Source organism: Schistocerca gregaria, chromosome 1 (genome assembly GCF_023897955.1).
Source record: "Schistocerca gregaria isolate iqSchGreg1 chromosome 1, iqSchGreg1.2, whole genome shotgun sequence".
NCBI classification, from domain to species: domain Eukaryota; kingdom Metazoa; phylum Arthropoda; class Insecta; order Orthoptera; family Acrididae; genus Schistocerca; species Schistocerca gregaria.
Window position 1 is genome coordinate 549,255,486 of NC_064920.1, and position 27,882 is coordinate 549,283,367.

At 39.9% G+C, this 27,882-nt stretch overlaps 1 protein-coding gene across 3 annotated transcripts in view; it reads right to left on the reverse strand.

Annotated features, from left to right (window-relative positions):
* The window catches only part of LOC126356011 (cyclin-G-associated kinase), a 250,440-nt gene that overhangs the window by 116,791 nt on the left and 105,767 nt on the right, over positions 1–27,882 (reverse strand). For all 3 annotated transcript variants that reach the window (XM_050006662.1, XM_050006670.1, XM_050006677.1), the window contains 4 exons: positions 22,609–22,742; positions 10,819–10,932; positions 2,297–2,402; positions 1,947–2,122 (listed from right to left, as the gene is read on the reverse strand). In XM_050006662.1, the coding sequence (XP_049862619.1) occupies positions 1,947–2,122; positions 2,297–2,402; positions 10,819–10,932; positions 22,609–22,742 (530 nt within the window). The remainder of the gene's footprint in view (positions 1–1,946; positions 2,123–2,296; positions 2,403–10,818; positions 10,933–22,608; positions 22,743–27,882) is intronic.

Sequence of the window (27,882 nt, forward strand, 5' to 3'; positions counted from 1 at the left end):
TGTGTATAATTATTCTCAGCAAAAAGTGTTACTAGTGCCGAAACTTTCTGAGGTAAAACATCTTTTGTCTTCCCCATAACCTCACTTTCTTTGGAAACTCTATGATTTATTCCTATAGCTAAAAACATGCAAGTTCACAGGCTATAGAATGTCTTGGTAATGCAGCAAGAAGCCGATAGAATAAATAACAAGTTGAAGTACACCACAGAAACACAAAACATTACTGTAAACACAGTTTCAAAGCATGTACACAGAGAACCAACACCAACACAATTTGGAGGGAAAATAACAGAAGTTACTAACTGTGAAAAATTCAGTGATCTGCTAGTTGCTTGGAAGGGAAATTTCGTGGCATCAATCAAACCATCAAAACAAATCAGCTATTACACTTTTCTCTCCTATTTTTACAGCAGAAAAATTAAGAGTATAAAAATAATCATTTAGTCTAATAATTTCAACATGCCTGCACGTGTGTGTGTGTGTGTGTGTGTGTGTGTGTGTGTGTGTGTGTGTGTGTGTGCGCGCGCGCGCGCGTTTTCCAATGAGTGATATGAGGCATCAAATAGTCCAAGAGCAGAACTAAAAGAAAACCCACATATAATTATTTATATAATTTTTTCATTGCTGAATCAAGAAGCTCATTTATGTCTTCCATAAAGTAGATTATACATGTATGTAAATAAAAGTATTGCGAGTCCCCAGGAAAATAGGTTGCCATGGGCATGATGTTGCCATTTGGCAACAAACCTAAAGTAATCAATAAATAAAAATTAAATCAATATTCCTGTGTTCAAATTGTTACACAGTAGGTGTATCAGACGTTTCTCCTAAATGTCTTTGCATTTAAACTGGTTCCCCATCCCCCTTAAAAAAAAACTGTTGACAATTAAGGAAGTGTTCTCCTGCCACGAACTACTTGCTTCGTTCATTCAAATGTACAAGGGGGATCAAATATGAACTAGAATAGTTTTTTATGAACTTTACTGAGTAAAATGAAAAAAAAAAAAAACAATACACCCACTTCATTTTTCTACACAGTCTCCTGGCTTTGCTACACATTTTCCCATCAAACTGGCAACCTTTTGATGCCATTTTCTAAGAAAGAAGAGGGACATGTGCACAGCCATTCTTACATGAATGCTTCTACCACTCTGTTGTCATCAAACCAGTGTCCTCCAAGTTGGTCTTTCAGCAGTCCAAAAATATGGTAGTCACACAGGATGGGACTGTAAGGATGATGCTCCAGAGTTACGAAATGAATTTCCTCCAGTTTTTCCCTCTTTTATGAAGCAGAGTATGGTCATGCACTGTCGTGCAGAAGAACCATGTTTGAGATTTGTTGCCAGCACTGTATGTTGTGGTATGTGGCTTTTGACTGAACCAAAAGCTAGCAGTGCAGTTTATGTGCCAATCTTCTGGTCCTGTATGGCATCAATATTATCTGGTGTGATTCTTGTCCATGGCCATCTTTGATGGGCAAAGTTTTCCATAGTCTCCCCGACCTGACATAAATGTTTGAAGCCACTCCTATACTTGAGTCTTCTAAAGAGCTAATTCTACAAACTGCACAGAGAGATGCTTAAAATTTTACACAGGTATAGTGCCTTCTTTCATGAGAAACTTTATCATTATGTGCTGCACAACACACTTGTTGACCTCTTGCTTACACACGGTGGTTTGAGAAAGTCACATCACACTTACTGCACCATCACATTTACAATGCTCTTCCAGATGTCATCACCAATATCCTATAAGGCTATGCCCATTTATGTCCACTACCACTGTTGTCAGATTTAAATTTCTGTTTCACATTTGATACACCCTCATACAAGCGAGGTAGCTTTTCAGTGAATTATTCATTACAAAGACAAAAAATTGGAAAAGTAAATTTATTAAAAAAAAAAAAAAAACACAGTTAATAGCCCAAACATTTGCACACTACTCACTTTGTAAATCTTAAGCTGGTTTCTTCTTCTCCGATGAATCCAGTATGGAACTGTAGCTGTGCCATTTTAATTCCAGTTGGACGGCCTTGAGACATCACACCTCCAAGAGTATGCCTCGCATGATACGCAACAACTGTAATATCACCCAGCACAGTGACATTGAGGGGAAGTGTGACCTGAAAAACAGCGCCCTGACACTTGGACTGCAGCAGCATCGTTCATACATACACGTGTCATATTTTGATTCAGAGAGTGCAATTAGACCAGAGGAGATTTGTAATACACAAAATAAGCAATACAGTTACCCCATATAAATAGGCATCACTTTTTATCTGCAAACAAGTACTTACCTTGCCTTCAGTGATGTTAAACAGCCGCATCCGCTCATATTCTTGCAATGTAGACAAAACTCTCTCTTCTCCCTGGTACACTTCTACAAAAGGTCTGCAACCATCTCTGCCAAAACCAAAGGGAAAATAAAAAATTTGAATATTACTTGCCTACAAAATTTTTGTATAACTTTCAGTTAATGTTTAACTTACTTTCTTCACTCAAGCAAGAGGATGGAGGGGAAGGGGAAGACACTTTCCTGGATGAAGCTGCACATGACCATGAGCTGATGACATACCACTCATTGTTTCACCTTTAAAAATAGCATGGTGACTGCAGATTTGTGGGTCAGTTCTGTTTCGCATAGGGGGCAATGTTTTCCTATACTAACATCTGATGATCAATAAGAAAGCTTTTCCATTTTCCACTCTCTCTTACTTAGCTTTTTGTAAGAAAGAGTGGAGAGCAGATGTACACTTTTTTTGCCTTCGGAATATTGCGTTCTGATTATTTTTGTCCTCTCTCTCTCTCTCTCTCTCTCTCTCTCTCTCTCTCTCTCTCTCTCTCTCTCACACACACACACACACACACACACACACACACACACACACACACACACACACACACTTTATTTAAACTACGCACTTTCATTATTCTTTCTTTTATCCTCAAACTATAGCGGTAGGCAAATAGTATTGTAGTGTATTAACAGTATTCGGTCAAAAAAATATGCAAGAGAGGAAGTGAGTTGTAACAGAGCCAGCCACAGTTGGGCTAGAGTATTATGCACTGCAAAGCAAAACACGACCAACTGGTGTTGCAAAGTGGAGCCCACTGGGCGCGGTATAACAACAGTCAACACTGCAATATGCTAGAGGTAAGATGAAAGCCTTTCTTCACTTGTCACCACGGAGGTGTTTGCAGTATGTGCCTTGAGCCCTAAACGAAAATAGTCTGGAGCATATAAGTACTGAGATATTCAAGTACTAGACGATCTGCATGCCACTATCACACCCTACACTACAAACCTGTGACACCTCCAGCAACATCCTGAAATGCAGTACCGGGTCCCTATTCGACTGTGAGGCAGGGCAGCCTGCCCTGAGTCACAAGGGAGCTGCCAACTCACTGGAGGAAGTTAACAGCCATTGTAAGCTGCAGTGGTCGCAGCTGGAGACATCACTGACAGCAGTATTTGAGTGATGCCATGCTTGGTCCCACTCTTTGCGATGTCAGCAATGCCGGATGTCTGTTGTTTTGCCCCGGGTTCGGTTCCTGGTGGAGTCAGAGATTTTCACCTGCCTCGAGATGACTGGGAGTTTGTGTTGTCCTCAACATTTCATCATCACTCATGTGCGTGGCGAAACTGGACTAAGGAAAGGTTGGAAATTTGTATAGGTGCTGACAACTGCACAGTTGAGCGCCCCACAAACCAATCATCATCATCATCATCATCATCATCATCATCTATTGTTTCGCATGAGAGGCAACTGGATACCTTCACCAAACTGTTTATGGTAAACTACGGCCGAGGGCCAGAATAAAGAAATTAATTGAACAAATGTACTGTCATCCTGACATCTCATTCGGACAAAGACACACACAGTTTGGGAATGAAATTTTTAGCCTGTTCTTAAGTCCCTCATCTGGTACCACAGATTTAGGTTTTCTGCGATTTGCCTAAGCCACCTAAAATGAATACCAGGCTGGTTCCTTTGAAAGAGCACAGCTGATTTCCTTGCTCTGCCTTCTACAATCCAAGCTTGTGCTCTGTCTCTAATTATTTCATCAACAGGGCTTTAAAACCTGAAACATATCTGTCCCTTCCTTCTTCTCTTATGTCAATAATTATATTGTTTAACTAAATTTTGTACCTAAAACAATTTTTATTAATACATTAACTTCCACAGTCCTTGATGAATAACAGATTTCAAAATATACCTAATGTTAAAACTTTTACAGTAAATCAATCTTTAATTGTCCATGGAACAGTTTTTCAACACCTCCACTGAGAGTTCCAAAAAAGTTTCTAAGCAACAGTTGAAAGATATTTACCTTTACCTCTTAACAAGTTTTCATCTTTTTTTGATCAGGAGATATGTTCTGGTCCCTCCCTGAAATGATAAATAGATCTTCCTCGATTTTCTCTCACAGCTATTACCAAAGATTTGCTGTTGAGGAATATTTTTTCACATTTCGTCTCCCCACCCCCTAGTCTTTATAGATCTATTAGTATTTTTCTTCAATTACCAATGGCTGCTTTTCTTGCATGTTACCATAGGTTATGCAAGGATATCACAACTTCCAGAAAGGTTTATGGCATGCCTATTAACTGTCTGCCCTAAGACTCCTGCCATGGAGGCTGACGATAGCAGTAGTTTTGACCAAGTAGAATGACTTCATTCGATATCTACAGCTCTCTTGGCACAGCCAACCTGAATTAGCAGACAACACTGAGCTCTGTGCTTCTATGTACTCATGTTGTTGTTGTTGTTGTTGTTGTCTTCAGTCCTGAGACTGGTTTGATGCAGCTCTCCATGCTGCTCTATCCTGTGCAAGCTGCTTCATCTCCCAGTACCAACCGCAGCCTACATCCTTCCGAATCTGCTTAGTGTATTCATCTCTAGGTCTCCCTCTACGATTTTTACCCTCCACGATGCCCTCCAGTACTCCAGTACTCCAGTACTAAATTGGTGATCCCTTGATGCATCACAACATGTGCTACCAACCGATCCCTTCTTCTAGTCAAGTTGTGCCACAAACTCCTCTCCAATTCTATCGAATAGCTCCTTATTTGTTATGTGATCTACCCATCTAATCTTCAGCATTCTTCTGTAGCACCACACTTCGAAAGCTTCTATTATCTTCTTGTCTAAACTATCTATCGCCCAGGTTTCACTTCCATACATGGCTACACTCCATACAAATACTTTCAGAAACGACTTCCTGACACTTAAAGCAATACTCGGTGTTAAATTTCTCTTCTTCAGTAAAGCTTTCCTTGTCATTGCCATTTTATATCCTCTCTACTTCAACAATAGTCAGTTATTTTCCTCCACAAATAGCAAAACTCCTTTGCTACTTTAAGTGTGTCAATTCCTGGTCTAATTCCCTTAGTATTCCCTGACTTAATATCCTCGTTTTGCTTTTGTTGATGTTCATATTATACCCTCATTTCAAGACACTGTCCATTCCATTCAACTGCTCTTCCAAGTCCTTTGCTATCTCTGACAGAATTACAATGTCATCAGCGAACCTCAAAGTTTTTATTTCTTCTCCATGGATTTTAATGCCTACTCCAAAATTTTCTTTTGTTTCCTTTACTGGTTGCTCAATATACAGATTGAACAGCATTGGGGAGAGGCTACAACCCTTTCTCACTCCCTTCCCAACCGCTGCTTCCCTTTCATATCCCTCGACTCTTATAACTGCCATCTGGTTTCTGTACAAATTGTAAATAGCCGTTCACTCCCTGTATTTTACCCCTGCCACCTTCATAATTTGAAATAGAGTATTCCAGTCAACATTGTCAAATGCTTTCTCTAAGTCTACAATTGCTAGAAATGTAGGATTGCCTTTCGTTAATCTTTCTTCTAAGATAAGTCGTAGGGTCAGTATTGCCTCATGTGTTCTGAAATTTCTACGGAATCCAAACTGATCTTCCCCGAGGTCAGCTTCTACCAGTTTTTCCATTTGCCTGTAAAAAATTTGCGTTAGTATTTTGCAGCTGCGACTCATCAAACTAATAGTTTGGTGATTTTCACATCTGTCAACACCTGCCTTCTTTGGGATCGGAATTATTATATTCTTCTTGAAGTCTGAGGGAATCTCGCCATAATATTGTCCTTAAGAACATCACCCCTGTATAGACACTCTATATACTCCTTCCAACTTTCTGCTTTCCCTTTTTTGCTTAGAACTGGGTTTCCATCGAAGTTCTTGATATTCATGCAAGTGGTTCTCTCTTCTCCAAAGGTCTCTCTAATTTTCCTCGTGAAGTAAGCCTCTACATCCTTACATTTGTCCTCTAGCCATCCCTGCTTAGCCATTTTGCACTTCCTGTCGATCTCATTTTTGAGACGTTTGTATTCCTTTTTGCCTGCTTCATTTACTGCATTTTTATATTTTCTCCTTTCATCAATTAAATTCAGTATCTCTTCTGTTACCCAAGGATTTATACTAGCCTTTGTCTTTTTACCTACTTGATCCTCTGCTGCCTTCACTATTTCATCCCTCAAAGCTACCCATTCTTCTTCTTCTAATGTATTTTCCCCCCATTCTTGTCAATTGTTCTGTTATGCTCTCCCTGAAACTCTGTACAATCTCTGGTTTAGTCGGTTTATCCAAGTTCCATCTCCTTAAATTCCCACCTTTTTGCAGTTTCTTCAGTTTTAATCTACAGTTCATAGCCAATAGATTGTGGTCAGATTCCACATCTGCCCCTGGAAATGTCTTACAATTTAAAACCTGGTTCCTAAATCTCTGTCTTACCATTATATCATCTATATGCGATTGCAGTCTTTCTCGGCGTATTCCATTGATGAAATCTTCTCGGGTTATCAGCCGAGTGGTGGCGTCGACAAGACGACGCCACCACTCGGCTGATAACCCGAGAAGATTTCATCATTATATCATCTATGTGAAACCTCTTAGTATCTCCAGGGTTCTTCAATGTATACATCATTCTTTTATGATTCTTGAACCAAGTGTTAGGTATGATTAAGTTATGCTCTTTGCAAAATTCTACCAGACGGCTTCCTCTTTCATTTCTTACCCCCAATCCATATTCACCAACTATGTTTCCTTCTCTCCCTTTTCCTACTCTCCAATTCCAGTCATCCATGACTATTAAATTTTCGTCTCCCTTCACTACCTGAATAATTTCTTTTACCTCGTCATACATTTCATCAATTTCTTCGTCATCTGCAGAGCTTGTTGGCATATAAACTTGTACTACTGTAGTAGGTGTGGGCTTGGTGTCTATCTTGGCCACAATAATGCCTTCACTATGCTGTTTGTGGTAGCTTACCCACACTCCTATTTTTTATTCATTACTAAACCTACTCCTGCATTACCCCCAATTTGATTTTGTATTTATAACCATGTATTCACCTGACCAAAAGTCTTGTTCCTCCTGCCATCGAACTTCACTAATTCCCACTATGTCTAACTTTAACCTATCCATTTCCCTTTTTAAATTTTCTAACCTACCGGCCTGATTAAGGGATCTGACATTCCACACTCCGATTCATAGAACACCAGTTTTGTTTCTCCTGATAATAACGTCCTCCTGAGTAGTCCCCGCCTGGAGATCCGAATGGGTGACTATTTTACCTCCAGAATATTTTACCCAAGAGGACGCCATCATCATTTAACCATACAGTAAAGCTGCATGCCCTCGGGAAAAATTACGGCTGTAGTTTCCCCTTGCTTTCAGCAGTTCGCAGTACCGCAACAGCAAAGCTGTTTTGGTGAGTGTTACAAGGCCAGATCAGTCAATCATCCAGACTGTTGCCCCTGCAACTACTGAAAAGGCTGCTGCCCCTCTTCAGGAACAACACGTTTGTCTGGCCTCTCAACAGATACCCCTCTGTTGTGGTTGCACATACGGTATGACTATCTGTATCGTTGCGGCACGCAATCCTCCCCACCAAGGGCAAGGTCCATGGTTCATGGGGGGGGGGGGGGGGGGATGTACTCATTAGTATAGTTTTGTTTATGTACTCATAAACAATAAACAAAACTATATCACGGGTTAAAATAGTGGGAAGGGGATGGCTTCCGTACGTTATCACGTGGTGTTGTTAACACACGAACAGTATAGCTACAAAAATGTCATTGTACTAGCACACAGTATTAAAAGCTAATGTCAGCAGCAAGCAGAAACAAGTGAAGATTGGTATAAAGTCATACACCACCTTACTTCTGTCAAAATAAGTACTTCCATCTGCCATGATGCCAAGAATCTTTGTAGAATGAACTATTGATATCTTTTTATTGTCTTTTATTTGTACTTGCCACCAAATTTTCTTTAATTTTTTTTTTAACTTTACCATCACTAAATTCTTTCACACAATTTTTGTTTTTTCCAATTTTACTATTGTTTTCCTACTTTTTTCCAGATTCCGCAACTACTCATGTTTCCGTATTAATTTTGGCTAATCCAGGGGGTTTCCTTCTTTTCAGCATTGACATTTTCACATAGCTGTTGCCAACAGCCACTTTTAAAAACCTGATTTGTTCCTTTTTTATGCCACTTTAGTCTTTCTTACACTGTGGATGTTTTATTTGACCACACTTACTATTTTACTTTATGCATAATAAAACTGGCCTTTTTCACCGATATTTGTGATTACTGCAATATCCAGAAAGAATGGCTTTAATATATTCAAACTATCAGGATATATAGAACAATGTATCAATAATATGTAACTAAGTTTGCAAAGATTTGATTCCAGTGTAGGCCAAGCACTGTCCTCTTGGATGACTAGAAATGGTAGTAATGAGTCAACTTCAGTCATCAAGAGATGTCAAACATTGCGGGAGCATGAAACCGTTCACCAGTATGTTTTGCTATTATCAAACGGGAAAATACTAAAATGTGAGTGTGAACAGAATAGAATGATAAGACCTCTAGGAGAGAATTTGTCATATTATGACATTGCAGCTTTTAGAGTGCATGCTACTGTGACATTAGTGGTGGTATGCCATTTTCTATGCATACCCACAATATCCCATGAAACTGTGCCTACAGCTTTAGTTTGATGCTGCTGGAGCACTGGAATGGTTGTGGACTTTTGTATTAACACCTGTGCCCAAGTGTTACAAGCTAGATTAAAGGTACGCATGCCACTGTGCCTGCTTCTATTGTTTGAAAATTACTAACACACTGCACTGCAATTAGCTTGTGAATCACACTATAGATGTGCTGAGTGGCAAAAATGTGGAGTTCCTGTTCGACTTGCTCTACAGTGATGGTGCCATTTTGTGGGACGATACTGTAACAACCAGAATCTGCAGCTTGCTATGTTGAGTGACAGAGGACAAAAACTTAGTGCAGTGGTTTGGTTCACCATCGGCTATAGCATGCAACCTGAACTCCTATGAATTCAGGACAATATTAACAGCAACTGCTACAGCAGTAAGGTTTCACTGTGAAAGGCGCTTCAGATAGAGCCACATGTGATATTTCACCAGGAAGTTTTATGTGGTAAGGAAGAGCAAGCTGTTTGAAGAGTGATGGGCTCACTGCTTTCATGGTCCAATGCTCATCTAACACTTCATCCAATGAATGTGCTTGGCATATGGTTGCTTGACCATTTCTTAGTAATGCTCCTCCAGGAACAACTGTTCATATATTTTGTGCCCGCTCAACGTATGAGATATCCTTGTCCATCCTAACTCACAACAAGCTATGTCAAAGGCAATTCCTCAAGAACAAACCTATTCTTGGATGTTAAGAGGGTCTGACTGCAGCACACTGATATTGCACAGTGTACTGATTTCTCAATGTCAACAACTATGAGCACTTCCATAATCTCAATCATTTGGATATTATCACATTCCAAATTATCGTATGTCACATGTAACTCTCCTAGTGCTGCAATTTTCACAAACATAAGCATAGTATACTTTTTAAGCAAGAATGACTGCCTGAGAATTTTGTGTAATAAAATGTCCTATCATGCTGAATTTATACTTTACCCCCACCACTTATAAAAAAGTGAAATTTTAAATTGTCTACATATAAATTTTGTGAATCTTTATATCAATTGTGATAAAGTGGTAGCCACTCTAAAGAAAGTGAAAATATTAAATTAACAGGATACAATTCATGACCCATAATATTCCCATATCTCCTAAAGTGGTATTCCACAGCACACACAACCTACGAAATATACTGGTTCATCCTTATGGCACACCTACTTCCAAAACCCTTGTCACACAGGTCATAACCCTATGAAAGAATTAGGTACAGGAACTCTCCTGTGCACAGTGCATCCTATTCCAGTACTATCATGGAGATATTCTGCCCTATCACAGGGAGAGCCACTGGTGAAAACAGTTTTATCATGTATCAACTCTGCTGTCCACCTGAATGAAGGCCAATGCTAAACTGTGGCCTAGAGCAAAGTTTTCTACCCAATGTCAGAAAATGCACTGAGGTTTGAGAATATTCATCACAAGTAGTATGCTTTAATTCTGGTAATAACCTCCTGGTAATCTGCCTACAGTATAGAAATAGTTTTAGTAGGCACAAAAGTAAAGTCGATATTCTCAATTGATTCAATAAAGAAAGGTGGATGGCTGGGAAAATTACACAAGGTAGAATTTTGAATTTTGTAACAATTTGCTTCAGTTTTATGTCAAATTATTTGGCTTTCAGTTCAGTTGTTGCAGCTGTATCATCTTGTCAGATTTATATTATAGAAACTAAACCAATGCATGAAATGATCAACACAATTTGAATCAGCAGAAGAAGACAATAAATTTGTGCAACTTATAAATCTTATTACATGACTACTAACTGTGTAATGCTTACCTGACCTTAGTGAATAAGGGAACAGGCTGTAATGTAACAGACACCAGGGTAATAGGTTTGAAATGAGGATGTGTGGATGGCTCCTTAAGTACATGGCTCATGTAGTAGAGATACCTGCAAACAAAATTGCCACACACTTATTCCCTTTGCCATACAGCTTCACATCAGAAATAATTATTGTTGTTTGTGGTTATTTTACATCTGTTCTGCCCTCTTGTTCACAAATCTAATCTTTTACATTCATATGTTAAAGTGAAGTCAGTCAATAATGATATACACAGACAAATATCAACAAAAACAGTGATATATTTCAATGCTCTAATGATGCACCAACTGACTGCGTACTGGTATTATCTTGTTCACTGATATTAAAATATTCTTAATTTGAAAGATACATAATTTTTATTACCAACACAAAGCAACCACATTGATTATACATTAAAAGGCTCCATAAACAAACTTCTGTGTTCTACGCCACCATAGCAATAGCTAGTGTTTCATAATACACACTACAAAGTATTATGCTGCAAGAGCATGTTTTGAAAGCTTGGTACAAAATATTTAAACTGTGCTCATGCATGTTCGAAACACTTGTTTATCCATTACTGAATTACAATAGTCAGAGCTCTACAAATTTCCAATGCGAAACAGTGTCAGATCAAGAAAATTAAATCGTGTGAACTAGAGATAACTTGATAATTATTGGTTACAAAGCAAGAAACTTTATAAAAATATTTCTTCAATCACACTGGGATAATAAATCATAAAAGTCCTACATAAAAAACAACACAATACGCATAACAAACAGAATTTAGCATAGCAATTCATGTATACCTTTATAAAACCAGTATGTAATGATATTTTCAAAAGTTGTAGGTCTTTGCTATCTTGAGTTGTTGACCAACCACTTATCACGTAATAGACCTTTAAGAGTTGAAAGTTTTCCTCATGCTGAATATTTCTGGAGCACTAGCAATTTTGTCTTACCATTCCTGTTTTGTCATTGCCATGGTATAATAATTACAATGACTACAAAATTATTCAGGCAGTTGATTTCTAACAATGAAGTTTTTCTGCACACACACACACACACACACACACACACACACACACACACACACACACACACACCTCCTGGATTGGAATTTGGCAAGTGGGCTTGGTTGGGGTTGCTTCGTGTGGGGCGAGTAGGGGGAGAAATAAGTGTGAAGCAGGAGGAGAAGTTGTTGTGGACAGGTAGCTAGCAGCTTGGAGGGCACAACAAGTGTGCAAGCTATAAATATGGAAGAGATGGGTGGTAGGTGCACAGGCCATGCATGTGACACACAGGTACCAGAGCTGCTGAGTTTGGCACCCAATGGAGATGAAGGGGAGAGGGGGAAACTGTTGGGCTGAGGTGTGGAGACAGTATGTTAGAGGGGACTGATGCCAGGAGGATTATGAAAGTGAAGAATGTGTTGCAAGATTAAATCCCATCAATGTATGATGATGATGATGATTGGTTTGTGGGGCACTTAACCATAAGGTCATCAGCACCCGTACAAAGTCCAATTTTTTACAAAATCCAATTTTTTTTACACAGTCACAAATGATGATGATGATGAAATTATGAGGGCAACACCAACATCCAGTCCCCTGGCAGAGAAAATCCCCAACCTGCCCAGGAATCGAACCCGGGAACCTGTGATCCAGAGACAACAATGCTAGCCATTACATCATGAGCTGCAGGCTCCATCAATGTAGTCTAAGAAAGATGGTACTAAAGGGAAGGATCTAAGTGGCACAGATTACTAAGTAGCCACTGTACTCCAGCATATTTTGGTCAGCAGTGTGTTGTGGTGTTGCGCCATAATGTTCTGCTGGAATAGATGACATCTCTAACAAGATATTAACATAATGTGGAGCAGTTACAGCTGATGTTCTGAATCACATACATAATGTATCACTAAGTCAAGGTATTTTCCCAGACAGGTTAAAATATGACATTGTCAAGCCTCTCTACAAAAAAGGGGACACCACAGATGTCAATAATTACCAGCCAGTATCCTTGCTTACAGCGTTTTCAAAGCTTGCCGAGAAAGTAATGTACTCAAGAGTTGTTAGGCATCTGAACAGTAATAGGATACTTAGTAAATCACAGTTTGGATTTAAAAAAAACACTGTTCTACTGGACAACAATATAAAATTTCACTGTCCACACAATAGAGTCTTTAAATAGTAAATTGTCACCAATAGGAATTTTCTGTCACTTATCCAAAGCATTTGTTAGTGTGAACCATGACATTATGTTACAAAAATTTACAGTTGTACAGTATAAATGGAACAGTACATGAGTGGTTTAAGTGATATCTACAGAGCAAGAAGCAAAATGTTTGTTTATATAGATTAGTGATTTAAGGAAGTTTCCCACTTCATCTAAGTGGGCTGAAATTACATTAGGTGTTCCTTTTTGCTGATGATACAAGCATCACTATTAATCCAGTGAAAGAAAATTGAATAGAAAATGATACAAATAATGTCTTTAGAAAAGTTATTGATTGTTTTTCTGCAAATGGGCTTGCTCTGAACTTTGGGAAAACATATTACATCCAATTTTCTACTGCAAGTACAGTTCCTTCAATAAATGTAACACATCAACAGAAGTCAGTAGGCAGGGTAGAGCATACTAAGTTTTTGGGTGTACATATAGATGAGAATCTTAATTGGAAAATTCATATTTTTGATCTCCTAAAGCGACTAGGTTCAGTAACTTTTGAAATCAGAATAATTGCTAATTCAGATGATATAGAAACTAGCCAGCCAACATATTTTGCATACTTTAATTTTCTGATGTCATACGGAATATTATTTTGGGAGAACTCAACACTTGGGCGAAAAGTATTTACTGCTCAAAAGAAAGTGGTTAGAATAATGTGCGGGGCTCATACTCGCACATCTTGCAGGCATCTGTTTAAAGGTTAGGAATTCTTACAACAGCCTCATAGTACATTTACTCAGTAATGAGATTTGTTCTCAACAACATGGACCAGCTTAAAAATATCAGTGACATTCATGATTATAATACCAGAAGGAAGACAGATTTATGCTATCCTCTCCTTACCCTATCTTTGGTACAGAAGGGGTAAAATATACTGCTGTAAATTTTTTTCGATACATTACCAGATGAAAAAAAATGTCTGACAGACAGCAGTGATAGTTTCAAAAATAAATGCAAAGCATATCTCCTTGACAATGCCTTCCTTCCCAAAGCTGAATACTTGATAGGAATAAATAAATCTATAGGTGTAATATACGGATTTTGTGCCATTTAAGGGAATGGGGTAGGCACATTTATTTATTTTTATTTTCTTTATGGAAGAAGCTTAAAAAGACCTTGTTTCATGTGTACATTTCTTATGCACTTGACATTTTCCACATCATAACTGTTTGCGTGAGACTGATCAATGGATCACATAACTAACTTCTACGCACTAACTTGAATAGTCTGTTTGTTGCCACTTCCTGCAATGTTGTTAGAAATTCAGATGGAATGTTACCTATCCCTTCTGCCTTAGTTGATCTTAAGTCCTCCAAAGCTCTTTTAAATATGAATCCAATACTGGATCCCCATCTCTTCTAAAATGACTCCTGTTCCTTCTATCACATTAGACAAATCTTCCCCCGCAGTGAGGCCTTTAACTTACTCTTTCCACCTATTTGGTCTCTCCTCTATATTTAACAGTGGAATTCCCATTGAACTCTTAATGTCACCAATCTTTCTTTTAATTTCATTGAAGGTTATTTTGGCTTTCCTATATGCTGAGTCAGTCCTTGTGACAATAATTTTTTTATCGATTTCTTCAGATTTTTCTTGCAGCCATTTCATATTAGGCCCCCTGTACTTCCTATTTATTTCATTCCTCAGTGGCTTACATTTCTGTATTCCTTAATTTTGATGAACATTATTGTACTTCCTCCTATCATTGATCAACTGAAGTATTTCTTCTGTTACCCATGGTTTCTTAGAAGTTACCTCCTTTGTACCTATGGTTTTCTTTCCAATTTCTGTGATTGTCCTTTTTAGAGGTCCATTCCTCTTCTACTGTACTGCCTACTGAGTTATTCCTTATTGCTGATTCTATAGCCTTAGAGAACTTTAAGCATATCTTGTCATTCCTTAGTACTTCCGTATCCCACTTCTTTGTGTGTTGACTCTTCCTGACTAATCTTTTAAACTTCAGCCTACTCTCCATCACTACTACATTGTGATCTGTGTCTATATCAGCTCCTGGGTAAGCCTTACAATCCTGTATCTGATTTCAGAATCTCTGTCCGATCATGATGTAATCTAACTGAAATCTTTCCTTATCACCCAGCCTTTTCCAAGTATATCACCTCCTCTTGTGATTCTTTAACAGAGTATTCACTATTACTAGCTGAAATTTATTACAGAACACAATTAGCCTCTCTCCTCTCTCACTGCTTGTCCCAAGCCCATATTCCTCTGTAAACTTTTCTTCTACTCCTTCCCCTGAACTGCACTGCAGTCCCCCCATTACTATTAAATTTTCATTTCCCTTTACATACTGTATTAATCTTTCAATATCCTCATATACTTTCTCTATCTCCTCATCTTCAGCTTGCGATGTTGTCATATATACCTGAACTATAATTGTCAGTGATGGTTTACTGTTGATTCTGATAAGAACTGAACTGTTCACTGCAACACACACTCTGCCCTATCTTCCTACTTATAACAAAATCTACTCCTGTTATATCATTTTCTGTTGCTGTTGATATCACCCTGTACTCATCTGAACAAAAATCATTAGCTATGGTATCTACGTCTAAATCCATACTCCGCAACCCTCCTGACGGTGTGTGGTGGAGGGTACCCTGAGTACCTCTATTGGTTCTCCCTTCTATTCCAGTCACGTATTGTTCAGGGAAAGAAAGAGTGTCGGTATGCCTCTGTGCGGGCTCTAATCTCTCTGATTTTATCCTCATGGTCTCTTTGCAAGTTATACGAAGGAGGGAGCAATATACTGCTCGACTCCTTGGTGAAACTTCAACAAAAGCCCATACCGAGCTACTGAGCATCTCTCTTGTAGAGTCTTCCACTGGAGTTTATCTATCACCTCCACAACACTTTTGCTATTACTAAATGATCCTGTAACGAAGCGCACTGCTCTCCGTTGGATCTTCTCTTTCTCCTCCATCAACCTCATCTGGCATGGATCCCACACCGGTGAGCAGCATTCAAGCATGGCGAACAAGTGTACTGTGACCTACTTCCTTTGTTTTTGGACTACATTTCCTTAGGATTCTTCCGATGACTCTCAGTCTGGCTTCTGCTTTACCGATGATTAATTTTATATGGTCATTCCATTTTAAATCACTCCTAATGCCTATTCTCAGATAATTTTTGGAATATTGTAGCTAAACTATGAGGGATCTTTCTTTCTATGTAATCGCAGCACATTACATTTGCCTACATTGAGATTCAATTGCCATTCCGTGCACCATGCATCAATTCATTGCGGATCCTCCTGCATTGCAGTAAAATTTTCCATTGTTGCAACCTCTCGATATACTACAGCATCATCTGCAAAAAGCCTCAGTGAACTTCCGATGTTATCCCGATGTTATCCACAAGGTCATATATATTCCAAGACTTACCAAGCGGGAAAGTGCCGGTAGACAGGCACAATAAAATAACACACAAACACACACACGTGTGTGTGTGTGTGTGTGTGTGTGTGTGTGTCTATATATATATATATATATATATATATATATATATATATATATATCCTTTTTTCCTCCTAAGGTAAGCCTTTCCGCTCCCGGGATTGGAATGACTCCTTTCCCTCTTCTTCCCTTCTTTCCTTTGTTCATTAAACAACTATGGGGAACTGTATCAAAAGCCTTGTGCAACTCAAGAAACATGGCATCTACCTGGGAACCCGTGTCTATGGCCCTCTGAGTCTCGTGGACGAATAGCACGAGCTGGGTTTCACACAATCTTCTTTTCAGAAACCCATGCTGATTCCTACAGAGTAGATTTCTAGTCTCCAGAAAAGTCATTATACTCTAACATAATACGTGTTCCAAAATTCTACAACTGATCAACGTTAGAGATATAGGTCTACAGTCCTGCACATCTGATCGATGTTCCTCCTTGAAAACGGGGATAACCTGTGCCCTTTTCCAATCTTTTGGAACGCTACGCTCTTATAGAGACCTACGGCACTTTGCTGCAAGCAAGGGGGCAAGTTCCTTCGTATACTCTGTGTAAAATCGAACTGGTATCCCATCAGGTGAAGCAGCCTTTCCTCTTTTGAGAGATTTTAATTGTTTTTCTCTCTCAAAAAAGGGAAGCAGAAAGGTGGAAGGAGTATATAGAGGGTCTATACAAGGGCGATGTACTTGAGGACAATATTAGGAAATGGAAGAGGATGTAGATGAAGATGAAATGGGAGATACGATACTGCATGAAGAATTTGACAGAGCACTGAAAGACCTGAGTCAAAACAAGGCCACCGGAGTAGACAACATTCCACTGGAACTACTGACGGCCTTGGGAGAGCCAGTCCAAACAAAACTCTACCATCTGGGAAGCAAAATGTATGTGATTGGCGAAATACCTTCAGACTTCAAGAAGAATATAATAATTCCAATCCCAAAGAAAGCAGGTGTTGACAGATGTGAAAATTACCTAACTATCAGTTTAATAAGCCACAACTGCAAAATACTAACACGAATTCATTACAGACGAATGGAAAAACTAGTAGAAGCCGACCTCGGGGAAGATCAGTTTGGATTCCGTAGAAATACTGGAACATGTGAGGCAATACTGACCTTACGCTTTATCTTAGAAGAAAGATTAAGGAAAGGCAAACCTACATTTCTAGCATTTGTAGACTTAGAGAAAGCTTTTGACAATGTTGACTGGAATACTCTCTTTCAAATTCTAAAGGTGGCAGGGGTAAAATACCGGAGCGAAAGGCTATTTACAATTTGTACCGAAACCAGATGGCAGTTATAAGGGTCGAGTGACATGAAAGGGAAGCAGTGGTTGGGAAGGGAGTAAGACAGGGTTGTAGCCTCTCCATGATGTTATTCAATCTGTATATTGGGCAAGCAATAAAGGAAACAAAAGAAATATTCGGAGTAGGTATTAAAATCCATGGAGAAGAAATAAAAACCTTGAGGTTCACCGGTGACATTGTAATTCTGTCAGAGACAGCAAAGGACTTGGAAGAGCAGTTGAACGGAATGGATAGTCTTGAAAGGAGGATATAAGATGAACATCAACAAAAGCAAAACGAGGATAGTGGAATGTAGTACTAGTTCAGATTCCACCCCGTGAGTGAGGCTTTTCACGTTCACCAACTCCACCATCCGCCTGTATGAACTGCGAATGACCTCTGAACCCAGATGCCAGGAGTCATTGGTGCTGACATGAGCAACAATTTGCAGTTGGGTGCACCCAGTGCTCTCTATCGCCGCCGGCAGGGCCCTCCACATCTCAGATGAGTACCACCAGCAAGCAGACAGAGTGAACACTGGCCTTCTTCCCCGACCTTTCCGCTACTTCCCTAAGGGGCTCCATCACCCGCCTAACATTGGAGCTCCCAATCAGTAATAAACCCCTCCCTCCGTGTGCCTGCTCGGACTTTGCTGAAGGAGTGGCATGTCCACTCACAGGAAGAGCTGGTGATGCCACACGGCCAGCCTCCACATTGACCCTTCGCCTCGTGCGCCACGAAACCCGCCACTCCCCTTGGGGAGAGGGTGGCCCAACTGCACCCGGTACCCGTTAAGATGTCTCGACAGCAGGGACCGTGGGTGAAGTATGTAACACCTGGGGTGTACCATGCGAAGCACCGGACTCCTCACTGCCGCTACACTTCAAGGCAGCAGCCTGAAGACGGCTGACCATGGCCATCAGCAAAAATACACGGAAAAAGAAGTGACAAGTAAGAAAATCACAGTTAACACTTAAATTTACGTAGCTTGCTTCATAGGAGATGTGAAGCAGACGGCAGTTACGACATACCTGTATATCCCATGCTAGCCCATGCACTTGTCACCCCTCCCTCCTACATTCGTAGTCTGCGCATATGCTGCTTCCCTCTGAGTTGCTAGCTACCCATCTCCAACCCCTCCTCCTCCTGCATGTGTACTCTAGTTTGTCAAAGAATTTCTTCAAAAAGCTAGCAAAGTTTTCATTCTCTTTTGTTTGTTTGTGTGTGTGTGTGTGTGTGTGTGTGTGTGTGTGTGTGTGTGTGTGTGTACAACTCAATGCTGCTGCTTTTTGGTGAGAGCTCTGCATAATTTCTGAACTATTATGTTTCTCCTAATGTACCAGTGGCCGTGTGAAATGTTTGAGTAAAGTAACTTGTGAGGTATTTGTGGTAGTAACATTAGTGTTGGATTAGTTGTATTAGTAGTTGTTACTTTCTTTCTATAGAGAAAATTTTGAAATACCTGTAATTAGTTAATAAAATCATTTTACCGTAATGGTTTAACGTAGGTAATGTAAGTGTATAGTTTTTTTGATAACTATAAAATTTTTTATCATGAATGAAGTATACGTTTATCGCAGATTTGTGAGTAGTCGGTTACAGTGTGTGATTTGTGGAAGTATTTTCATTGGGAAAGGGGGGGAAGCAGTAGGGAAGCCAATGGGTATTCTAGTTCGATCCTCTCCTGGAATTGCAGTATGTGTAACAAAAAGAAGTTAATAGAGGAGCAGAAGCATACGAGCCATGCTCTTCAGCTAGCATTAGACAATGCAAGGGAGAAACTAGATAGGATGAACAGGAAGAAGGTGGCTTTGGAATGGAAACTGGCAGTTATTAAGAAGGCTGTTAGGAGACTGATCTATTCAGATAATTTTACTTTGCTTACCACCAACATTTTTAACCAACTGTCAGAGTTCAGTGGTGAGCAGCCTCTTGTAGCTGTGTATGTAGGATACCTGCAGCTGTCCCCCACAGTTAAGAAGCCTAAGTCAGTTGCAAACAGAAAGAAGAAAGTTCTGCTGTTAGGCAGTTCTCATTGCAGAGATGTCAACAGTTGCAGGAAGTGTTGGGGAGTGAGTGCTAGATCACCAGCACTGTGAAGCCTAATGCCTGATAACACAGGGGAGTTATGTAGGAATTTTACAAAAGAGAACACACACACACACACTCACTTTAGAAATGTTAATCTACTGGCAACGGAGACTTTTTAAACCTCATTAAAGACCAAGACTGGTAGTATGTTTATAGTGATGATAACAGACGATGAAAAAAATTCATTCGTCAAGGTATTTGTCTTGATCTATGAAAGTTACTTTCCATTAGAACATTTATAACAGGGTACAAGCAATAGCAGGCAATCTGGGTGACTGACTAGTGGGATAAGAATATGACGTAGAACAAAGTGGGCATTATATCAATATGTTAGAAATACTCACAACAAGCTGCAGTAGTCCATTACAAATAACATTGCAAGACGGTTAAAAATGTCATTTGGAAGGCAACCGCCATGTGGAGTGCAAAGATGTAGAAGTAGAACTGCTAACTCTCAGGAAAAAATTAAAAGTGTATCGTCAGTATTGAAGGAAGTATCTGGCCAACAGCACAAGGTTGAGGATATAGTCAATACATGGTAAAAATGTTTTTGTTCATGATAAAATCAAACAGTGGCAACTCCAGGTAGGAATATTAACAATGTAGGAAAACACAGATTGCTACTTACCTTAAAGAAGACATGTTACATTATAGGCAGGCAGAATGAAAAGACATTTACATAAAGCTTTCAGCTACAGCCTTCATCAGCAAAAGAGAAACACCAGCTAGCACACAACATGCACACATGACTGCCAATTCCAGCATCCATGATAAGCCAGATACATGTTCAGCATTTAATAACCACTTCCTGAATATAGATAGTAAATTAAATAAAAACCTAGTATTTACAGGGAATCTTATAACTCTTAGAAAATGACTTTCCAAGACTGCTATCTGAAATGTACTTCAGAGATAGTGACAGAGGGGAGATTGAGTCAATAATTAAATTATTGAAGACTGAGGGCTCTTCTGGATATGATGGAGTACGTAGCGGAATACTTAAGTGCTGTGCTCCATATATTAGCACAGGAGTTAGGCACATTTGTTAACTTTTCTTTTAGGAGTTGTCAGTTTCCTGAATGATTAAAGTACACAGTACTGAAACCACTTTACAACAAAATAAAGGCGTGATGCAGACTATTTTAGATCTATTTCTATTCAATAGCATTTTCTAAAGATATTGAAAAGGCTGTATATAAAATAGCAATTGATAATTTCAGTTCACATAATTTGCTGCCCAATGTACACTCTGGTATTAGAGGTAATTTAACAATTGAAAACACTATAGTCTCTCTTCTCTGTGTGGCACTGGATGCATCAAAGCTGTGAATGCTAGGTGTCATCTTTGACTTGACTAAACCATTTGATTGGGATGATCACAAAATATTACCAGAAGCTAGACCATTATGGAATAAGATGAGTAGCTCACAACTGGTTTCTCTCATACTTCAAGAACACACAGCAAAAAGCTCATTCTCCATACTAATGAGAAAAGTTATGATACGGAATCTGACTGAGGCATGGTTAAGGGAGGTGTGTGTGCGTTTCTCTGGGTTCAATGATAGGACCAGTGCTGGTTCGACAACATTTTTCCCACACAAGTGACTTATCACTTGGCGTTGCCCACCCTCTGTCCTTTTCTCCTGACTATCACCATGTTAGTTTTCACTACTAATTATGAAACACAATGTATACAAATCTTGTTCTTGGGCACCTTTCTCAGCCTGGTGCCCCTGGCAGCTGCTACTAATTGTGATACACCCAGTATAGAAACCACACATTGTGTACTTACTGATCCAGGATGTGGAGAGATAAGAAGTATGTTTTAACAACAAATATTATTTGATAAATAGCTGCACTAAGAGAATGCAACAATGTTTTGAACCACCTGTTACACCCAACTCTAATAATCTATCATATGCTAGTGCTCAGTCCATGATGCTCTTCTGGAAAGAAGTATTTAAGAAAAACAGCCTGAAATGATTTTATAATAGGGAACATACCATCATTTTTAATCACATTCAACTAGCTTGAGCAATTTTAAGCTACTGGCATAAATCCAAACTGGATGCATATTTTACAGGCCCTTGTGGTAACACATGTGGCTAAGTTAATGTTCTGAGTTTTGACCATACAAGCCACAAATCAAGTTGTAAATAGCCTACAAAAAAGGTAGCCTTGTTTAATGTAACTTAATCATGAATGAGTGTCAAGACTTTGGAACTGAGTGGTAAGAGTACTTGATAAACTTATTGCTACACTGTCTCTAGAGGTCTCATAGGTATGCCGCATAACTTTACTTTCATTGTTAACTGCTTTTTTGTTACAATTAATACCTCTGCTACTAACTAAATAAGTGGGGCACATGAAGACAAACTGCATTCACTATGTCACAGCTAAAATTTCAGAACTATCTGGTGGCACCAGTAAACAATTTCTCTTTTTGTAATTATTATTTGCAACGCTTGCTCTGGCTGTAGGTCATTTGTATACAATAATGTCCTGTGTTAACTTTGGACTGTAACACACAGTTTACAATTGTGTCAGTGCATAGTATTATCTATGTCCTGCAGGGAGTAGATAATACTGTACAACTCCCATTGATCATGATCTGCCACAATTAGTGATATCAGGGAGAAGACAAAATGAAAACTCTAGTAACAACCAATTTGATTTTTGGATTACATACCTCATTTCAGATGGCTGAAGACCGGGGGGCATTCTTTTTACAGCAAACATTTGTGCAGCATCTTCAGGTCTCCTGAACATGTTAACAAACATTAGGAATGCACACACAAGTGTTGCTGAAGCTGCCTTTCCATCCTGAAAAATTAAATGTATATTCAAGATCTGATTCAAGGATGAAAAGTGCTGATAAAACTACAAGCACTTAATTTGAATACAAATTTCTACAGTGGTGATATTTATCTAAGTTACTGTCTCATAAAACCAAAAAATACTAACATTGTTTAGCCAAGGCACAAGAAAATATCACATCCATTTCCAATTAATTAATGTATGGTTTCATGGTATTAACAGAGAGATATCCTGACCTGACAGTAGCAGATACACTGTAAACAAATAATATAAAAATACATCTTTGATCTTTGCATGAAGTTTCACAATGTTGATAGAAAATGAAACTATGGACACTGGAGTATGGGATTATTTTGCACAAATCTACAAATACTGTCTTGGCATGTGATGGGACAAATGTGAAACGGACATTTAGTAAATTTTGAGTCAAATCCAGCAGACAAACTAATATAGACTCCAAAAGAATTTGCCTAAAAGCAAGCGGAGTATTAACAGGTGATGACAGTGCTTGGCGAACCCAGTACACCAAAAGTGACAAATCACAACACTGTACGTAGCACAGCAAACAATCATGGGACTTAATAATAATGAAATACAATGAACCGACATATTTTTTGACACTTTTCATCCCATTTTCTTGGTGAGTAGACAGGCTCTTAAGTCTTATCAGAAGTATCCTGTATTGTCCAGTGGATCATGGAGGAGGGAATTTGAGGAACAGTTCTGATATTCACCTTACAGGCAATGGAAATCTGCAAACACTCTGGTTAGAACTGCTGGTGCTGTTATCTTGTTTTGGAGCACTTAGTACAGCTGTCATTATTTCTAGAAGCATGGCAGATAGCTTTTGGGAGAGCCTTGAAATACTGCAGCAAGAAGTGCCATGGCTACCTTCCAGCTCTCTACTATCATCCTGTTGTCAGACCTGGAGTCACACATCAATCCACAACTTGTTTGTGTAGAAGTGCAGGTCATGAATAATACTACTCTGTTTTGGTACGAATTGGATTTTCTCTTACACAATAAACAGTGGAAGCTCAGTTCTGTCTGTCTTTCTACATTTTAGGTATTCAATATGACAAATTACAAGTACAAAAGAAACATGTTATAGAAGATGACAGAAAGTGCAATCTTAGTCTATCTGAGGAAGGAAGGTCTGCTTAAACACAAGAGAAAGAACCAGATCAGAAGTTACAACTGTTTCAATGTTACATATAAGTTCTCTAAAAATCATCTAGTCTTTATCTTTGCTTAATATCCTGCCTGTAAACTTACTGAAGTATTTCCATATTTCAATATGCATAAACTGCCCCTTATCAGCTTTGCAACAGTATGTCAAGCGGCATAGTTCTTACACTAAAGATGAGACTTAAATGCATTCTTCTCACTAGAAAGAATGTGTTCTTTGAATCTTGTCTTGATCTGTCCAGTTGTTCAATGTAAAAATCATTAGCCTGTACCACAGTTTATTTTAGATATCCATGGCTGCGTAATGTTTTATGTGGTTAGGTTAGGTTAGGTGCCATGTTATGTGGGCTAATGAGTTACCTGGTACGAAAACTGATATTTTGTGCATGGTCTCCTTTGAAATACTCTCCTCCACAATATTGATACACTGCTTCCAACACCAGTTCCGGAGGCAGTCATGGTACGCCCTCTGTTCAATTGTGTGAAGTGCTGTCTATGAATATTTTTTATATCATCCATTGTTGTAAATCTTCATCCTTTCAATGGGATTTTTAACTTTGGAAATAGAAGAAAGTCCATAGGGGCCAGGTTTGGAGAGTTCGGAAGATGAGGCAGCACAGTGATTTCATTTTTTTGTGAAATAGTCACGCACCAACAGGGATGAATGTGCTGGTGCAAGAGTCATGATTGTCTCGCCACATTTCAGGCAGTTTCCTTCTAACATTTTCTCGCAGGTGTCAACACACCCTGATAGTACCATCGATTATGCAAAGACTGATGGACATGTTGTTAGAGAGTGGCACAGGATGGGGATGAGGTGACAGAAGGTGGTGGACAGTGTGGGGCAGTAGGTTACCATAGTGAGGTTGGGATAATTTCAGCAGCAGAGAATGTGTTGTAAGGATAACTACTACACTGGCGGACAGCAGTTGCCTACAACTGAAGAGCGTAATACACCCTCTAACAACTGAAGATCGTAATAAGGCCTCCACCAGTTTAAATACTCATAGGAAAAACTGACATTAGGGAATCTGATGGTAGAGGGTAGTATCCAGATGGCTCAGGTTGTGAAGCAGCCATTGAAATCAAGCATGTTATGTTCAGCTGCATGTTGTGCCACAGTGTGTTCAACCAAACCCTTAACCACAGTTTGGCAGTGACCATTCATCTTGATGGACAGTCGCTTGATCCCTATGGCAAAGGGTTGGGATTGGGAGTAGCATAAGGGTGGACTAGGCTATGGAGTTTTGGTAGGTGATGGAACACCACTTAAGGAGGAATGGGAAGGCTCTTGTGTAGGAAGTCTCTAATTTCAGGCCATGATGATATATAATCAAAGCCCTGATGAAGGACGTGGTCCAGTTGTTCCAGTTCAGGTTGGTAGAGGTGACAAAGGGGGCACTCCTTTGTAGCTGGTTCTTGAGGGGATAGAGGGTGTGTGGGGGAATGGTGTGATAAATCTGTTGACTAGCTCTGGGAGTAGTTCCTGTTTGTGAAAGCCTTTGTGAGACCTTCAGCATGTTAGGCAAGGGAGTTATTGCTACTGCAGATCCACAGTCCCCAGGTGGTCAGGCTGTATGGGAGGGATTCTTTGATGTGTAAGGAATGGCAGCTGTTTGATGTGTAAGAGATGGCACAATCAAAATGCGGATACTGTTGGTCGGTTTGATGTGGACGGACGTGTAAAAGTTAGTAAGGTGTATGTGGAATGAGGTTGTGGATTTGGAGGCTGAAGGATGTTGGGAAAGGTAGAGGTCAACAGCGATAAGACCATTGTCATGAGAGATGTTGACATACAGGAAAGTGGTGTAAACTGTGGCAACTAAGGATTCAGAAGATAAATGGGTAGGGATATGTAGAGTTGGTGGAGGAGGTGCTTGGTATTTTTGATGTGGGAAAACTAGATTTCAGGCAGTTAGTTGGAGGTGTTAGTCAGTGAGGACCAAAATTCTTTTGGGGTGGGGCAGGGCTGGGGGCAGCACATTTAACAGTTACAATGCAGCATCCAGAATTGTTGAGTTCTTGGATTTGGGGTAGCATGCAGAAGATGTGTATGCGAGATGTAATAGGGGTAAAGAGGAAAATGGATTTGGGGGAGATGTTCTGGGAATTCCCCATTGTATGTGATTTTTTTGCCCCCACAGAAAGAATTTTGGCTCTCATTGACCAATACCTTCAACTGTTTGCTTAAAATCTAGCCTCCCTTGTCAAAGGTAACAATCCCTTCCTTAATCAAATCTCCACCGTCCCCACCCCTTTTTATCCTGAATCCTTCAGACTTGAAGCTCACAACCTCATTCCTCGTACACCTTACTAACTTTATCCTAACACACAATTACTTTTCCTTTGAAGGGGAGGTTTTAAAACAAATCTATGGCACAGCCAAGGACACCAAAATGACACCCTGCTATGCCAACCTGTTAGTGGGCCGTCTGAAGGAAACCTTCCTAGCCTCCCAAAAACCTAAAATCTTCGGTCTAGTTCAGGTTCATTGATGATGTCTTCATGATCTGGACTCATGGCCAAGACGCCATATCCTCAGTCTGTTACAACCTCAACACCTTGCCTGCCATCCACTTCACCTTGTCCTCCTCAACACCTTGCCTGCTATCCACTTCATCTTGTCCTCCTCAACCCAGCATCCCACCACCCTGGGTCTTGAACCCTTCCTCTCCAACAACTCGATTCACACCTCTGTCCACATTAAACCCACCAATGCTTCCTATATTTCACAGCTGCTATCCCTTACACATCAAAAAATCTCTCGAATACAGCCTGTCCACTTGGTTGACAGTATATCTGCAACGACAAGAATTTCCTTTCCCACTATGCTTGAAGGGCTCACAAAGGCTTTCACAGCAGACACTATCTCCCAGAGAGAGTCCACTGAGAGATCTCCCATGCCATTTCCTCCCACATACCTAATCCCCCCCAGGAACCAACTAAAAAGGAGTGCCTCCTTTATCACCCAGTACCACTCTGGACTGGAACAGTTGAATCACACCCTTCAGCATGGCTTTGATTACCTATCCTACTCAGAACCCTTCCTCCCCAACCTAAAGTGGTGTTCAGTCACCCATACAACCTCCACATCATCCAAGTCCATCCCTATGCCACTCCCAATCCCAACCCTAGCCACAGCAATCATATCCCTGTGGAAGCCTCATTGTGATCCATCCACCCAGCACTTCCTATTCCAATTCTGTCACAAACTTATCCTACCCCATCAGAGGCTGAGCCATGTGTGAAAGCAGCCATGTCATGTACCAGGTCTGCTGCAGTCATTGCACAACTTTTTATATTGGTACAATGACCAACCAGCTGTCCACCAGAATGAACAGCCACCGGCAAACTGTGGCCAAGAGCATTGCTGACCACCTTGTGGCATAAGATGCAGCTGAACATAAAATGCTAGATTTCAATGGTTGTTTCACAACCTGGGCAATCTAGATACTACCCTCCACCACCAGTTTCTCTGAACTGCATGGAATGGAGTCATCCTCGCTACATATTCTCCCTCACAAAATTATCCCTGCCTCAATCTTTGGTAACCTACTGCCCCCACACCCTCCACCCATTAGTTTCTGCCCCCTCTGTACTGTCACCTCCTCTCTGTTAATATACCTTCACACTTGTTCAGGACCACACTCTGCCAATGCCTCTTTCCCCTTCTCCACCCATCACCTTTTCTGATCACCCTGCCCTACCTCCCTGCACATCATCTTCCCAACTGTTGCTCTTGACAGTCTTCTCATGCTTGCATCTAGTTCCTGTACCATCTGCCAAACAGCACTCTCCTCTGACCTCACCTGTACACTGCTATCCCTGCCTCACTCCAGGTCACTCAATGTGACAGTGGCATTTTGGTCGGAGATGCCAGAGATGGAGGTCGTGTGTGTGTGTGTGTGTGTGTGTGTGTGTGTGTGTGTGTGTGAGATTTATCTTCTTTTCTAGAGAT